This window comes from Myotis nattereri (assembly GCF_964212035.1).
Source record: "Myotis nattereri genome assembly, chromosome: 7".
NCBI lineage: Eukaryota > Metazoa > Chordata > Mammalia > Chiroptera > Vespertilionidae > Myotis > Myotis nattereri.
The window spans coordinates 1,400,888-1,418,350 of record NC_138082.1 but is presented as its reverse complement, the minus strand read 5'-3'; the positions used below and the strand labels follow the sequence as shown (position 1 = coordinate 1,418,350).

The 17,463-nt window shown below is 45.5% G+C and overlaps 1 protein-coding gene across 1 annotated transcript in view; it reads left to right on the top strand.

Moving 5' to 3' along the window:
• CALCRL (calcitonin receptor like receptor) overlaps positions 1 to 10,191 on the top strand; it is a 32,496-nt gene extending 22,305 nt beyond the window's left edge. The window contains exons 10-12 of the mRNA XM_081095176.1: positions 1,720 to 1,938; positions 2,193 to 2,234; positions 6,909 to 10,191. Coding sequence (XP_080951302.1) covers positions 1,720 to 1,938; positions 2,193 to 2,234; positions 6,909 to 7,136 — 489 coding nt within the window. The 3' untranslated portion in view covers positions 7,137 to 10,191. The remainder of the gene's footprint in view (positions 1 to 1,719; positions 1,939 to 2,192; positions 2,235 to 6,908) is intronic.
• Positions 10,192 to 17,463: the final 7,272 nt, after the last annotated feature.

The following is a 17,463-nucleotide window of genomic DNA, read 5'->3' as shown; positions in this document are numbered from 1 at the left end:
GCCCCTGGAGACAGGAGTGGGCACAGAGTTCATGGCCATGGCCCCTGGAGGCGGGAGTGGGCACAGAGTTCATGCCGTGGCCCCTGGAGGCGGGAGTGGGCAGAGAAAACATATTAAAGGGAAGATAGGACTTGGCTCAGAATAGGAGAGAGAGAAAGTGATACTCAGGGGGCGGGGGCATGTTTCAGCAGAACTGCCCATTTCCTGGGAAAATTAGCCACACTATATTTTTGAAGTTTTACGTCTCCCTTTCAACGAAAATGTTTTCTCTTGGGGAAAATTAACGCACAGTAAATATGTAATTACCGAAAGTGACTAACATAACAGAAAGCCCTCTGGATGCCATTTTTTAAAAAAAATCTCTAGGATGACGTAGATTGAATATCAACTAGTTTAAATGTGGGATTCAGTCTAGTCTAAAGATAAAAAGGATTACAGTTCTATTTTGGAGGAGGTGTGAGGATTATCACAAAAATATAAAAATAAAAAAAGACAGAAAGGATCAACCAAGAAGATGAAAATGGCTGTTATGGTGCAATATATATTTGGAACGTACCTACTGATACACTGATACAGAAGAGACACATGAAAACTAGAACTTGTTAAAAATAAGTCTTTCCATTGTTTGAGTTGAGAATATTTAAAAGCTTGAGTTTTTGAACCAAAATAAAACTTTGAAAAAAAAATTGCCTAAGAAAATGAACTGAGAAAAACACTCCACTATCCCTCCACGAAATGTGCTCCACAATCACTCTACCATCATTTTACTTCTCTCAAACTTACGTCCTTTAAAGTCGAGGTACTTGTTAAATTAATAAATCAACCTTCCGGAAATACAAATGTCCTATTCTCAGACACTGAAAATACTCTAACAGTTACAACATCAAGACCCTTCACCCCGCTTCTCCCGCCAAATGTCCACATTGGAACCATGTGCATCTTGGAAATGATGAGAGATCTCTCTCTTTTGCTTACATTATAGTTCACTTCCTTCTCTTAGCATGTGATCAAACATCAAGTTCGAGCCCTTTATTCTCACTTTGCTGAGAGTTTTTATCAAAAGAGTGTTGGATTTTGGTGATCCCACTTCTAGGACTAGATCCCAAGAATTCAGAAACACCCATCAGAAAGAACATATGCACCCCTAGGTTCATAGCAGCGCAATTTACCATAGCTAAGATCTGGAAACAGCCCAAGTGCCCATCAGCAGATGAGTGGTACATCTACACCATGGAGTACTATGCTGCTGTAAAAAAGAAAGAACCCTTACCATTTGCAACAGCATGGAGGGACCTGGAGAGCATTATGCTAAGTGAAATAAGCCACTCGGAGAAAGATAAATATCACGTGATCTCACTCATTTATGGAATATCATGAACAACATAAACTAATGAATAAAAATAGAGCCAGAGACATGGAGACATCGATCAGACAGTCAAACCTCAGAGGGAAGGCAGGGGAGGGTGGGGTGGGGAGAGAACAACCAAAGAACTCATGTGCGTAAGTGCATGGCCCATGGACACAGATGGAGGGTGGTGAGGGCTTGGGGGGAAAGGGAGCTTATGTAATACTTTCAACAATAAAGATTTATTAAAAGTAAAACTTCAAGTTCCATTTTGAAGCTAAAGAGAACACACGTTCTAACGTATAAATCTGGGAGCTTGTGTGTGGCTATTTAAACACGAGGGAATTCCCATGGGCTGTGCTGCTCTCTCCCAGGTGAACCTCTTCTTCCTGCTGAACATCGTGCGTGTGCTCATCACGAAGCTGAAGGTCACGCACCAGGCGGAGTCCCACCTCTACATGAAGGCCGTGCGGGCCACACTCATCCTCGTGCCGCTGCTGGGCATCCAGTTTGTGCTGCTCCCGTGGCGCCCCGAGGGCAGGCCCGTGGAGGAGGTGTACGACTACGTCATGAACATCCTCATGCACTACCAGGTGGGCGGCCTGCGGGGCGGCGGGGGCCGGGGGGGAGGGGCGGAGGGGAGGGCAGCGTGGGGGGGGGGCGCGGAGGTGCGGCCACCTGGGCAGTAGGAGGGTTCCCAGGTGGGTGCACCCTGGTTGGGGGGCACCTGGAGGCTGTGGTATGACTGTACCCACAGGTTTCACTGACCACCCGGGCCGTGAGCGGGTTTTAAATCATGGACCATATCTTTTCGGCTTGGAATCAGATTGCTGTTTTTCTCCTACAGGGCCTTCTGGTCTCCACAATCTTCTGCTTCTTTAACGGAGAGGTATGGTGGTTGATGGTATTCCTTTGATGTGTTCATAGGAACCACATTTTTTTTTTTCTTTAAAAATCACAAACAAAAAAACCCCATGAGGCAGAATTATGGATTCCCCAGGAACAACTGTTTCCAATAGTGTTTCCCTCGGGACAGAGCACCATGGAGTCTCTTCTCAGGCCATTTGGGGAAGTCAAGGCCAGGGACAGAGTGGCCTCAGGCCATTTGGGGAAGTCAAGGCCAGGGACAGAGTGGCCTCACGTTGAGATACTCCGTCCGGGGCTCTTACTGACGGAGCCTGGGACCTGCCTTTGGAAGTGACCTGTTCCTCCGGACGCTGACCTGTGCGGGCCAGCCCCTCCCGGACCCCACAGGACCTGCACAGCCTCTCAGAGGAAGGAGAATGGGCTCATTTTATTTCCCCCTTTTCTCTGTGTTTTGTCTGTTTGTTTTTCCCCTGCCTGGCCCACATGTGTTGTTTGGCAACAGCTGTATGGTAGATACAAGAGCATTTCTAAAAATTAGACTCTCGGTTATATAAGGAGGAGCTGCAGTGGATCGGACAGCGAGAGCCTGGCGCGCTGTGATTTGAGACACAGCCATGTAGTCCTGGACATTTCAACATTTCCGTCCAAGTCTGCGCTAACGGAGGAGTTTCAGGAGTTCTAGAATCTGGGGGTGCTCGATTTCTCATGCCCACGCGCGGCGTGACGCGCAGTCATTTGCGCTCCATTGGCCTAGCTCTGTATGTGTTTAATCCACTTGACAAATTTTAACCTGCTGGAGGGTTCTGGCAACATGCGACCAAGTTTAGAAACCCAGGCAGCAGCTGAGCGAGCCGGGGACACTCGCTCACTGTGAGCTTATCGCGGAGCTTCAGACGGAGAACAGATGGAAGCAGTTAGCGTGACCTTAGAGAACCGTTCCCACCAGACAAGTCCATGTTGGCAATCGTGTGCGTCTTAGAAACAACTAGATATCGCTTTTTACTTCTTTCTCTTAGCAAAGCGTAAAACTTCAAGTTTAAGTTTTAAATTAAAATTGACATGTTTTAATTTGTGAGCAGAGGCATCTGCTGTATATAGCGGCTTACTCCTAATGGCTGTAGAACTGTCCGGCAGTAGAGACCACCTTTCATATCACCAAGTGGTGCTTCCCGGATTCTTCTCTCTAGAGGGCCAGCTGCTGTTTTCTAAAGTCAGGGAGAAGTAGAGACAGAACACCCAACCAAGAAAAATAGATAAATCATTTCTGATAATAACATTCAAGTAGCAATTGTTATGGACCACTACAAACTTAAGCTGAATTAGACAATCCTGTTTGCTGCTTACATGGGATTTTATAATTAAACTTAGATGAGAGGGGTATGGACAACATGCAAAGAACGTGTTAAGTATAAATAGGCACCTCTGCATCGGCAGACACACGTGTGGCTTTTGTAAAGGGTCAATTGAAAAGGTACAAAACGTAATCACTAATGAAATATGTGGTGATAGGAGGCAGCATAGAATAAAAGCACGGCTGTGGCAATGCATTGAAACCCCAAAGATCCCACTTGGTTCTGGATGGGTCCCTTGGCCAATGCTCTAACCCTAAAGAAAAATAGCAGCGAGTTCCTCACACGGGGCCCGCGAGGATGAGTGGAAGAGAGGAACATAAAGTTTTAGCACTGTGGTGCACCCTCGGTACATGCTAGATTCCTTACTAGATTTGTCAGGTCGCCCATTTTCAAAAATACATTTTAAAAAGGGGAAAATTAATCATATTGGAGTGAAATCTCAAATTGGCCCTTTAATTTAGAAAAGGCGCCCAGGGACCGGCTTACTCCTGGCAGCACCGAGTTGCACTCCGTCTGAGTAAGCAAGCGGGGCGCAGCTTTGATCTTCTGCCACGTCCTCACATTGCGAACCCTTTGGCAGTGAAAAGTTTCAATCTTACAAAACCCGTGAGACAAGCCGTTGCCAAATCTTTCAGTTCCTCCCATCTGCAACTTCTGTCCCCTGCTCTTCGTCTCTTAAGATGTAACCCTGCTTGTGCCTGATTCATTCTCCTCTTGAGAAACACCATCATCCGCCTTTATTGTCTCTCTCTCCGCCTCTCACATGCTCACAACATCGAAACGCAGCTTCCGGATTCATGGTGTGTGGGCCCAACGACGTCATGCGCTTCTAACAACCATCCTCAGAGGACCTGTTTCCCTCTCCTGTCCCCCGTTAGGTGGAATCGCTTGCTTTGGCTCAGTATCTCTGCTCTTGTTTTACTCTCCCATGCTGTGCACTTTATTTTTTAGGCAAAATGTCCATTTGCATTTCTCACTAGTGAAATAACTGTGGCCTGACAAGTGCTCGGGCGACATTCTCTCATCTCATCTCTTGTCCATGCGGACAAAAATGTGCGCTGTTTGCATAAACCAGGAACTCTAGTCGTCAGCAGGGCCCTGGCCAGTGAAGAATCACAATGCTTGAGAGCAGTTATTTTTACAAAGTCAATAAAATTGTGTTGAGAACAACAGGACCCATGTTCTGTAATGAGAGCTGGGTAGAATTCTTTATGAAGCTTTATTAAATATCTTTTCATTGATTTAGGTTGAGTGTAGCATTGGTTCCTTATCAGCTGCTAAGGGGTATATAGAGTTGTAATATAATATTCTAGACAGTTGGCCTAGCTATTTATATAACACACATGTAAAACAATGAAAAACATTTTAACATCTTTAATAACATCAGGCTATCTTCCCATCCAATGGCGATTTTCCTTGTTACCTTTCCCTATTAAATTTTTCTTATTTAAAGTTTATTAAAAGTGGCCACTTTAACGTCCTGTTGAAGGTACCCATCCAGAACCAAGTGGAATAACTACTCTCAAGTATTGTGATGACCCAGATAACTTTGAAATTGTATTAAATGAGGCAAATGAAAACCATCACACCTTTATGGAGAATAATACGCACAAACAGATGCCTAAGGGTCGATAGGTTTTAATTAGGCTCCTTGTTCACTTCCATGGTGTGTGTGTGTGTGTTTGCTGATAGGAGCCAGGGTGCTGATCTTAATCAAGGCAGTTCAAGAGCAAAGAGTCAGTTCAGGAACCATTTCGGCTTTTAGAGGTTAAGCTTTCCTTTTTCAGACTCTTAGTCCTACATTCACAGCTAAGGTACGACTTCCTGTCAGTGTCTTAGTGACATTCAGTAGAATATTTTGTACTCAGTTGCATTCTACTTCCTTCCACTCAGAAACTATATAATGACTGTCTTCAGTCAGCCCGTCCTTAGTAACAAACACAGGGAGGGATCTTGAATTAGCATGAAAATCAGATGCTCAAACTCTCTTTGAGGCAGAAATCAAAGGGCCAAGGAATAGGGGAGCTTGAGGAAGAATGAATAAATATATCAGAGAGGAAGGGAGAGGGAGGGGGAGAGAGAAACATCCATGACGAGAGAGAATTGTTGATGGGCTGCCTCCTGCACGCCCCACGCTGGGGATGAAGCCCACAACCCAGGCCTGTGCCCTGACCAGGAATGGAACGGTGACCTCCTGGTTGGTAGGTGGATGCTCAGCCCCTGAGCCAGGCCAGGCTGGGCAAGGGAGACTGTTCAAAGCTGCGCATGCTTTGAAAAGACACAGATCCGGTCGCTGGAATGTGGCTTAGAGACGTATAACAAGAAACAGATGGCCCCCAAGCCCGTCTCCTCTCTCCTCAGACACCTGGAGAGGCCCAGGGTGTCAAGGGGGAGGTGAGTCAGTGGCCCTCGCTGACTCAGTCTGAAGAAAATCACACCAGTGTCGTATGCTCAGTTAAAACCAAAGTCACCATGGTATGGCCTGTCTAGTTTTTCTCAATCCTCATCTCATCTGCAATTTTCTGTTGGGGACGTTTTCCCCCCCGGGGAGTGAGCTCCATGTGGACAGGAGCCCTGCTCTTTTTTCCCCCCAGAATGTAGCGCAACCCCTGGCGTATGCTAATCACTCAGTAAAAGGTTGTTGCTGCTGCTGGAGATGATGGTGATAAAGCAGATGGTGATGATAATGATAATGATGATGATGATTTATATTCCCTGTACTCCTATTTCTTTTATCTCTTGTTCCTCTTCTTTTATACTCTCATTCATCATCTCATTCTGTTTCTAAAGATATTGTTGTAAACGTCAAAGTTGCACACACAGGTTTGTAATGGCATCTGTATTGGCTATTTGTTTTACAACAATGCATTCATATTCATTATGAAAGCTTCAAAAATAAGGCATGGAAAGGAAAATATTAATGGAATCTACAAGTGCAGAGTAAGAGCAATGATTCCCTAACATAAAGATGGTTCACTCAATTTAATTTTTTGAATTAAGTTTAAAAAGTGGGGTTGGGTGTGTGGGTGGAGAGAGATTACCCGAAGAACTTACATGCCTCTAATCATGACCCATGGACACAGGCAATAGTGTGGTGAGGGCCTGGGGGGGCGGGGGGCGGGTGGGAGGTAGAGGGGTCAATGGGGAACGAAGATGGAACATCTGCAATTATTTCAACAATAAAGATAATTTTTTAAAAAAGAAAGGAAAAAGGTATTATTATTCACTAATATTAATGCCCTTCTTTTTAAGAAAGCCTTTCTATATAACTTAGGATATTACACAATATCTTCATTTCAAAATGTGGACTGCTCTTGTCCTTTCTGTTTCCTCTTGATCGACAGGTTCAAGCAATTCTAAGAAGAAACTGGAATCAATACAAGATCCAGTTTGGAAGCAGCTTTTCGCACTCGGACGCCCTCCGCAGCGCGTCCTACACGGTGTCGACCATCAGTGACGGCACGGCCTACAGCCACGACTTCTCCAGCGAGCACTCCAATGGGAAGAGCATCCAGGACATTGAGAATGTCGTCCTGAAGCCGGAGAAGTTAAATGATTACATCTTACAATAGGGGCAGGACTGTTCAACCACAGTGTGCCACTCTATGCTCAAGGACTTAGATCCACGACTTTATAAGCAGAAGACGTCCATATTAAGTGGATTTCTTGATTGCCACAAAGAACCCTCCTATGAATTCGGTCACTCGGTTTTTGTTTTATATATATATATATTTCAGAGAGGAAGGTAGAGGGAGAAAGAGACAGAAACATTAATGATGAGAGAGAATCATGGATGGGCTGCCTCCTGCACGCCCCACACTGGGGATCGAGCCCACAACCCAGGCATGTGCCCTGACTGGGAATCGAACTGTGACCTCCTGGTTCCTGGGTCGATGCTCAACCACTGAGCCACGCCAGCGGGGCTTCAGGCACTTGTTGATCAGTGTTTAACAACTAGCTCTATGGGGGTGGGAGGAGCCCTGGTTAGTAATGTCTGCCAGCTTCTGTGGTGTCATAGTCCTACTGTGGCTGGTTTCAAGCTGCCACCCTGACATCACTGAACACGGCGTTAGGAAAAGGTGGCCACTGTCCATTCTTGTGGCTGGAACCGGCCAGTCCTAGCACACTGTGTGCCTTCACAGATGAATGAAACTGTAGCATTTCGTCTGCGTGTTGGGCACGAGCCCACTTCTGCTGCCTAAAAAGACGTCCTTAAGGCCTAAGCCTTGGAGGGAAAATTAGCTTTTCATTTGTTTATTGAAACACTGTACTCCCCTGTTCATAGGTGATGCTGACTCTTCTTGTTGTTCAGAGAGTATGCGAGTCTTTTCTGTATTTGCCCTTTCCCATGGACCAGATGGAGAGCTCATTGTTCCTGTCGGCTTTCCCTCTCCTTCCCCAGCAAGCAGAATTCCTATCGGGTACTCATTCGCGGTGACATCCATTATACCCTGTGTCATATCCATGTTTGAGACTGGATACATAGATAGTATGTATGACATGCAGCCCTACTTTGGTGTCATTAGGGAGACATCTTGGTTGATACTACAAAACCCTCATCAGCTCCTTTGCTGTCTTGCTCCTTTCCTATCTGACCACAGGAATGGGGGGCAGTTGGTTTCCCGGTATCTGTAAATAAAGACTTGCCCCTTCCATCTCTACTGTGTAGCCAAATTAGCAAGTATTTTACATCAAGAATATCAATGAAGGGTTTCTTATTTCCTTGGAAGTTTATAAAAACAATGTTGTGAAAGATGAGCTTGTAAATACTGTTATTCTACTTTATAGCCTCAACTCGAATACATGATGTCACGATGTATGCATTTAACATCTGATACTGTGTCTGGGCTGATTTTATTATAAAATAGAGTCTGGAATTTTATATTTGGTAAATGTATTAAAGACAACCAGATACCAGCATCAGAAGTTTGACAACAGAAATATTGATAAGATAGAAGATATTTATTAAAAACAAACTCATGACCCTAGTTTTCTTAAACATATTGACTTGGTGTCTTATACCTTAGTAGGTATGTTTGACATATTTCTCTTTTTATGTTGACGATGACCTTGCATTCTAACCCAGAAAATGTAAGCAACTCCTACTGTAATAAATACTGGTTCACTGCTCTTGTGGGTTTAAGCCCACTAAAATATGAATTCCCTGACTTATCCTATATGAAGGTGTATGGCTTTTGAAATGTTGCAAGCTATTTTTAAAACTATAGGAATGCAATGTATATCAAATACAATATATGAATATTTTAAGAGAGTTACGATAGATGATGACACAAGTCGGTGAAAGATTTGAATATAGCATGAGGAGGAATTGCTGTCAGGTGTCTAAGGAATAATTAAATTGAGATGGAGGGAAGTGTTGCTAATGAATCAAAGGGACATTTAAGTGGGGTTCCGTTTCTCTATTTTTTTTTTTATTGAAATAGCTGACAAACAAAAAGCATCAGTCAGTGAAAGTCTGTTTGGGGGAGGAGACACCACTGGGTCATGTGTGTCTACAGTGGGTCAATCACTTAACAAGGACTAAACTAGTGACTTAGTCTTTCGAGGTGGTTAAGATAATGCTGGCTGATCATGTGACATTTTCTATGTCAATGACGGTGAGTTCAGAAATCATTTGAAGTGTTCCAGGATAATTATCTAAATAGTAAGAATGAACACATTACATGGTCCGGCCAATGTCTTTATAATGTGCCCATACATATGTTCAGATTTTATTGAGTTAGTTCAGGTTTGTGGATTTCACAGCAAGCTCTCAGAAAAGGAACTCGGGCTGTGCTGGACAAACCGCTGCCTTAATTACACAAAAAATTCCTCTGAATTAACTCACTTTTAGCTACTTATAATTCAAAGGCAGATCCAGACCCTTCGCTGACCCTGTTTGCATATTTCAGCATTCTTCTGGATAAACGGTTCAGTCTCAACTACAAATGACAGTAGAAAATGTCACATTATCAGCTAGTATTATATTGAATTATTCTACAATTTTCAAGTATTTTTTTATTGTGCTCTTATTAACTTTAGATCAGATTTCCTTTATGTACAGGATTTAGCTATTGTACAGTTTTCAATTAACCCGTGTTAATTTTGTACCTGTATTTTTTTAGGGATAATATTTTTAAATATTAGTCTTCTCTAAAGCTGAATGGCTAATTAAGATCACCTTTGCATCTTACTCATAAAGAAAAGGCATAATTGATATTTTTAAGAGTAAACTTTTTTGGTGTCTAAAAAATGATTTGGGGAATTTCTAACTTTTGAAATGTAGACCGCTATTTTTCTGCAAGTGCTTGTGAAAGTCACATTGTAATTTTTTGAAAAGGCTAATCTGTCATTTCTTTTCTAAAGCTATTTTCTACTGAATTTATTCATGAAATACTCGTTCTGTAATTTAGTGTAGCTGTAGTGCTGTATTTATTGCTTAATTCTTTTTTAAAATGTGAACTTATTTTAATTTTCTCTTGGTTTTAGTCTGCTAATAGAAACCATCATTTCTTTTATCTGTAAAACATACCCAAAATATTTGATCAATTAAAACAACTCATGTTATGCCTACTTAATGTATATCTCTCTATTTTGATTGTATGAAAATATTAAAGTTATGAGTTAAAGATCATTTTCACTCATGTTTACTGTGGTACTGAATAATATAATTTATAAACAAAATTCTTACAACAATCAGTGAAATACTTCTTAGAATCCCTCACTATAACTCTATTACCCTCTTTGAAGTCTTCAATAAACCCATAAATCACTACACAAATTCTATTTTTAAAAGTTACGAATTTGGTTTTTTTGATAAGAAAATTCCAAATAAACTACAATGTATGCAAATTTCTTCCTAGACGAAATAAGGAAAGAAAGAAAGAAAGAAAGAAAGAAAGAAAGAAAGAAAGAAAGAGGAGGAAAGGATGCCCATAAAGAGGAAAATGAGCAAGGATTTGTCTCCTTTTTCATTATATTACACTAGAGGCCCAGTGCACGAAGTTCGTGCAGGGTATAGTCCCTAGGCCTGGCCGGTGATCAGGGCTGATCAGGGTCCCCGCCTCCCAGCCTCCCCACCTCCTCCTTCCCTCACCACCTGCACACCACACCCTTCCCCACCTCCTCCTTCCCTTGTTCCCTCAGCGCCCCACTGCCGCTGCTGGTCACCCGCCCTGTTCTGCACCGCCCCCTGGTGGTCAGCGCACGTCATAGCGAGTGATCGAACTCCTGGTCTCACGGCTGAACTCCCGAGGGGACACTTTGCATATGAGCCTTTTATACAGAGAGATTGTGTGATTTCGTAGTGAAAAGCAGAAAGAAAAATAAGGAAGAGAATACTTTTAAAATACTTTTTTGAAGAGGGCATATATGTGACTCACACAAATATAAAAGGAAAACACATCAAATATTTTGCGTCATTCACCGTCCATGAAGGAACCAGCAATAGGTTATTACCATCAGAGGAGGATGGAAAACTCCACACAGGCACCGGCAGATAAGAACTCCTGGAATGATGGCAGTGGAAGGGAAGAGCTCTACCCGGGAGCCAGAGCCATTGCCTGTCCCTGGGCGGGAGGGACCTGCTGTCCGTGGGAGGAACTGTCTGTGGCGTGACCCGTTCTGTCGCTCACATGGCGGTAGAATCTCCCCAAAAACAGCGCAAAACAAAGGTAGCCCGGGAGGCTGCCCCAGAAGTGACACTTCCCATCTTTTCCATTCTTTAACCATTTTAAAGTCTTTCCCAATTTTACTCACGAAATGTAAGTGGAGAGAAAGAAAAAACAGGGTGGGGGGAGGTAAAACCCAAACGCAGAGGAAAGGGAGGAAATTTGTTACGGCGGCTGTTTTCAAAACTCTGACTATCATTTCTTTCTCAGACATTTGTATTATGGTAGCAGACACGCAACAGGCAAGGAGGCGCTATTTCTCCTATTCTCCCTGCTTTACCCAGGGAATTCCCTGTAGTTATTTTTTTTAAATATAATTTTATTGATTTCAGAGAGGAAGGGAGTGGGACAGAGAGACAGAAATATCAGTGGTGAGAGAGAATCGTGGATCGGCTGCCTCCTGCACACCCCACACTGGGGATCGAGCCTGCACCCCGGGCCTGTGCCCTGACCGAGAATTGAACTGTGACCTCCTAATTCCTAGGTTGACGCCACACCGGTCCGGCTCTTGTAGTTACTGATGATGCACGTGCCAAAAAGCGTTTTAATCTCAGGGCTTACATAAACCTACCATCCCACATTCAGGATGAGACAATGACGTTTCTGCGAGGTCTCGTTTACATTAACAGTTTGAAATGGCAGAGCCAATGCTACCCTGTGTGTATATTCACCGTCAGCTCTGACGATGTGTCATGTGGTGAAATATCACGGAATGTGCTACATATTAACAAATGCCACTGAATTCACAATATCGAGCTAAACTGTTACCTTAGAGGAAGCATGTCAAACTTGCGGCCCGCGGGCCGGCCACACGCCTGGTTTTTTTGGCCCGTGTTAGCCTTTGAGTTCGACATGCTTGCCTTGGAGCAGAGCAGATTAGCAAATCCATTTCCATCAACACGGGTTTGCGCACCCACGTGGAAGGCACAGCACGGGGCCCATCGCAGATCGAGTGGACTCCCCACAGAGACCGCTCAGCTTCGATGGGATTCTTTTCCTTGAGCCCCGGGGAGAATGGAGTCGCATTCACTGCTTGGTAATGGAGGAAAGATATTTTTAAATCCAATATCTTTCACCGTCATTTCAAACAAACATTTCTGCACTGAATGCTTTGCATGGCGCCATCTTTGTTTGCAATCCACAGAAGCTACACTTCAAGGTGCACAGGTCATGTCCGACACAGCCCACAGGAGCAGGTCTGCATCGTTGTTCCCAAGCACGAACTAAAGTTTCTTCTGTTCCAATTGGAGGCCATCTCAACACGCCCCAGGCTCTGGCCCAGAGGCACTCCTCCTGGGATCAACATCCCTCCTTGCTGTGGTCCCCACGGCCTGTCAGCATGGTGCTCCACAGGGAGAAACGTCTACCCAGCCGGCAGCGTGCGAGGAGCGAAGGGTGCAAACAGAATAACTACGATGACAGAAAGTCGCCTCTACCTCACCTCATCCCCACAGGGAACGTGTGCCCCGCCTGCACGCGTGTGACCAGAACGCCACGTAAGTGACAGAGGAACTGCATCATGCCCCCCTCAGAGGGTGTCACCAACGCCCCATTTCTGGCTGCGCATCCGTGCAAACAAAAGCAGGAGACACCCCGCAAGCAAACAATTCATTTCAACTCAAGCATCAAGGGGGTGTCTATATTTTTTTCTTTCATTTTTATTCTCTTTTTAAAATATGCTTTTTATTGATTTCTAAGAGGAAGGGAGAGGGGGAGAGATAGAAACATCAATGATGAGAGAGAATCATGATGGCTGCTGCCGGGAGCCGGTCCATGCTTGCTGTTTCAAGGGACCTGGCATATATGGCATACTGTTCTTAATATGTTTGCTCACCTTCTTGGCACTATGTGTTTTAACTAAGGTCACCTCTCTGAGAAAGGTTGTTTCCCCAGGTAGGGATTTTCCCCTGAAGTTAGGGAGGAAATAAAACCTCTTAACTAAGTGCCAGGTGGGTAATTAATCACTTTAACTACGAACAATCATGCTTAAGCTACATAATCTTTACTCCCTGGAATGGAGATAAGAAACGCCCTAACCTTTGAAATAGAGATTGATAGGATTGGAATCAACTGGTATAAATACAGATGTAAGAAGACAGAACAGAGAGAGAGAGACAGAACCTAGGCACAGAACCTACACAGAACGTTCTCTAGAGACAGAAGAACTTTGCTGGAGAGAACATGGCAAAAGATCCTGGACAGAAACTGGCCTCAGAACCTAGAGACAGAACCTAGCGAGAGAACATGGCAAAAGATCCTGGACTGAACCTGACTACAGAAATTGGCAAGAGAACCTGACTAGAACCTGGTGACTGAACCTGGCTGGAGAACCTGGACAGAACCTGGCTGGAGAACCTAGCAAGAGAACATGGACACAGAACATGGCTGGAGATCCTAAGCAGAACTTCGCTGGAGATCCAGACCAGAACTTGGCTGGAGATCCTGGCTAGAGATCCTGGCTAGGCTGCTGATCAACTGAACGCTGTCTCCGTGTCATTCCTTCTTTGCCAACTCTGTCTATGCCTTTGGGGACCCCTGGACCCGCTGGGGTTGGACCCCGGCATCTGGCGCCCGAACAGGGACCCCTAGGTAAGCCCCACTCTCAGGATGGATAGGACTCCACCGTAGGAAGAGGGTGGATAGTCTTCGCCGACTCCGTCTACACCTTTGGGAACCCCTGGACCTGCTGGGGTTGGACCCCGGCAGGCTGCCTCCTGCACCCCCCCCACTGAGGATGGAGCCCACAACCCGGGCCTGTGCCCTGACCTGGAATCGAATCATGACCTCCTGGTTCATAGGCCAATGCTCAACCACGGAGCCACACCAGTCTGGCAAACTGAGAGGATGTTTGGGATGGGAGGCGTTCTGGCACCATGGCCAGTGAGGACACAGGTTCTGAGGCAGTACTGTTTGAGGAACCTCAGGAAGGTGGTGGGGTGCAGGCAAGGAAGGGGCAGAAAGAGATGAGGCCAGAGAGTCACTAGTTACCATACACCCAGGGCCCCGACAGCCAAGGGGGGTGGGGGGTTTCGTTGCTTCCTGTGGAAGGGCAGGATTTAGGGCAGGAGGAGTGCGGTGATCTGACATCCATGTGGTTTGGAAAGGTTCGCCCTGACTGACGTGGAGAGCCAACTAGAGCAGCCGTGGGCAAACTACGGCCCGAGGGCCAGATCCGGCCCGTTTGAAATGAATAAACCTAAAAAAAAAAAAAGACCGTACCCTTTTATGTAATGATGTTTACTTTGAATTTATATTAGTTCACAGAAACACTCCATCCATGCTTTTGTTCCGGCCCTCCGGTCCAGTTCAAGAACCCATTGTGACCCTCGAGTCAAAAAGTTTGCCCACCCCTGCACTAGATGGTGGCAAAGCTGGACGCCTTGTGGAAACGGGGGTGGAAACAGGGTGGGATCAGGGCACTTCTCGGTGGCCATGGCAATTGTCTCAGCAAGAGATGACGTCAGTGCCTTAAAATAGCACACCAACCAAGGTCGTGGGAAGGCAAAGGATTCTGGATGTGCATGGAGCTGGAGTCAACAGGATGTGCTCTCTGATTGGCTCTAAACGTAAGAGTCAAGGATGGTTTCAATTTTATTTTATTTTGTTTTTCTGTTTCCTCAAGCGTTGAGGAGAATGGAGTCACACTCACTGTTTATTAATAGGGGAGAGAATGAGACAGGACACGATAGGTAGAGAAATCAAGAGATCAGTGTTAGTCATAGAAGACTTGGATTCTTTTTTAAAAAATATATTTTCATTGATTTCAGAGAGGAAGGGAGAGAGAGAGAAACATCAATGATGAGAGAGAATCATTGACCGACTGCCTACTGCACGCCCCCCCCCCCCCCCACTGGGGATCGAGCCCACAATCGGGGGATGTGTCCTGACCAGGAATTGAACCATGAACTCCTGGTTCATAGGTCAATGCTCAACCACTGAGCCACACCAGCCTGGCCAGACTGGGATTCCATCAGGTGCCCATGCAGAGATGGGGGAGGGACTGCTCAGCCCATGAGTCTGAAGGCCAGGAGGCAGGTGTGGCCATGAGCGTGCTCAGCACACTGAGCATCGGCAACATCGAAACTGGGTGGACCCGCCCAGGGGGAGAAGGAACTCGGGGCCTCCGCTCGGGCGGGATGTGGCCCAGACGCTGGAGAAGGAGGGCAGGGTGGGGCGTCAGTGGTGGCAGGAGACCAAGACGCGAGTGTCATCTCAGGAGCAAATGGAAAAGAAATGTTTCCAAACAGATGGCGTCCCGTGTCACATGCTGCGGGGCCGCAGCCAAAGTGAAGCTGGGAAGGTCCTTGTTCTGGGCAACGTGGGTGTCACTCGTGACCCCGACAAAGACAGTGGCCATGGAGCTGCTGGAACAAAGTCCCGATTCGAGTGGGTCCCCGAGAAAGGGAGGATCGTAAAATACTCTTTTTGGACAACAGTAAGAAAAGTGACATAACAATGATTTGGCAGAATTCACTGTCATACATCTGGCCCCTCTAAGCAGAGGACTTCACTTCCATATTAATAGATTTTCAAGTTGGATCCCAAGCAAAGCCCTCTTTTTGAGGTCACAGAACACAGACCTGAACACACGATTCACGAGAAGAGATGAACCAAAGCACTTATACACTTACATGTGTGTCCCAGGGACTTGGGCAATAGGGGGGTGAAGGCCTGGGGGGTGGGGCGGGTCTGGGAGGAGGGGAGAGGGAGAAATGGAAGACATCTGTAATACCATCAACAATAAAAATGTATACGCGTGATTCTGAGACCGAAGATACCAGGCAAATCCAGAGAAACAAATGGAAAAGCCATGGTGCTGGCCTGAGTACCAGGCAGGGGGACTGTAGGTCTCCTGAAAAAGTATCAGGTGAGAAAAGAGGGCGCGTCATGCTAACGGGCGCAAGTCCCAAGGGCAGCAGGGCCCCCGTGACTGTCCGCTGCTCTGAGTGGACAGCGGGAGCGAGAGGGCCACAGGAAAGCTGGACAACACAGGGTGGCAGAGCCTGCGCCTCCTCAACGAGGATCAATGGACAAAAATATCAGACAAGAAACAAGAGATACAATCAGCGTATTTAGAGAAGCCAGCCCTCCAACGTACTGTTATGAAGTAAGAATGTCAAGTTCACAATCAAACATTGCATTAAAAAAGTACAACTAATATCTTGGGAATATTGATAGATAAGAATCTAAAGTAAAATACTGGCAAACAGAATTCAATGCGTATTTAAAGATATTTTTGTAACCAAGACAATGTGTTTCAGGAATGCAAGAATAAATTGATATTTAGAAAATCTATTCACTTCATACCTCATATGGATGGCATGAAGGAGAAGAAATATATAGACATGGAAAACGAAGTGCTGGTTGCCAGAGGCAGATCTTGCACATAGTTTCAGTGATTTAATTGATTCACAGAGACAAAACCACACCCTGGGATAACCTACCTGCACTTAAGCACCACGTGAAACCCTCTGCTTCCCTTTTCAGTGAAGTAATAAAGTGACTATTCTGTCGTTTCACAATTCCCGGTAAATCCTCTTCCCTCAGACCCCAGTTAGAAAGAATTTCTCTGGCCTCCTGAAAACCCAGATATTTCCATCGTATAATTTTATGTGCTTCTTAAATATTTCTGCTACTTCCATTTGTCTTTCACAATTTTCTCCTAGCTTTGCCCTCTTCCTCTTACCTCAGGCCACGTCTGGGTTTCCAAAGGCCATTTCCCCGAGTCCAGTCATGGAAGTGCCGCCGGGTTTCCCGTTGCTGCTTTCCTGCCGTTAATAACTAGTTCATTACGGGGTCTCACTCCCACCCACGTCCGTGGGTTGGTTCCTGCTACTCCTCCCCTTAGCAGTTTTCGACGCCCCACTGAGCTGCCCGTGGCTCCTGCAGCCTCTGACGCCTGAGTAGCCATAACGCCCTCCACTCCACCTGCTCAGGTGGCTGTGTCACCTTCCTGCCTGTGCTCTGCATCTTCCTCTGCAGGCTGAGCGCGTGGCACATAGCAGTCGCTCAGTAAAAAGTTGATCCTCTTCCCTCATCTATTGCACAGAGATAGGTATTTGAATCAGGAGGGCAAATGTGATCAGCACCTGATTCAATAAAATGGAGTCTTTGAAAATGGATGTCAATGTCACACTTTCCAAATTACAAAAGTGAAGACTGGGCATCGGGGTCCGTGTCGGACGGCAGGAGCAGCATCGAACGGCCCCCACAACGAGGCCACATAGAA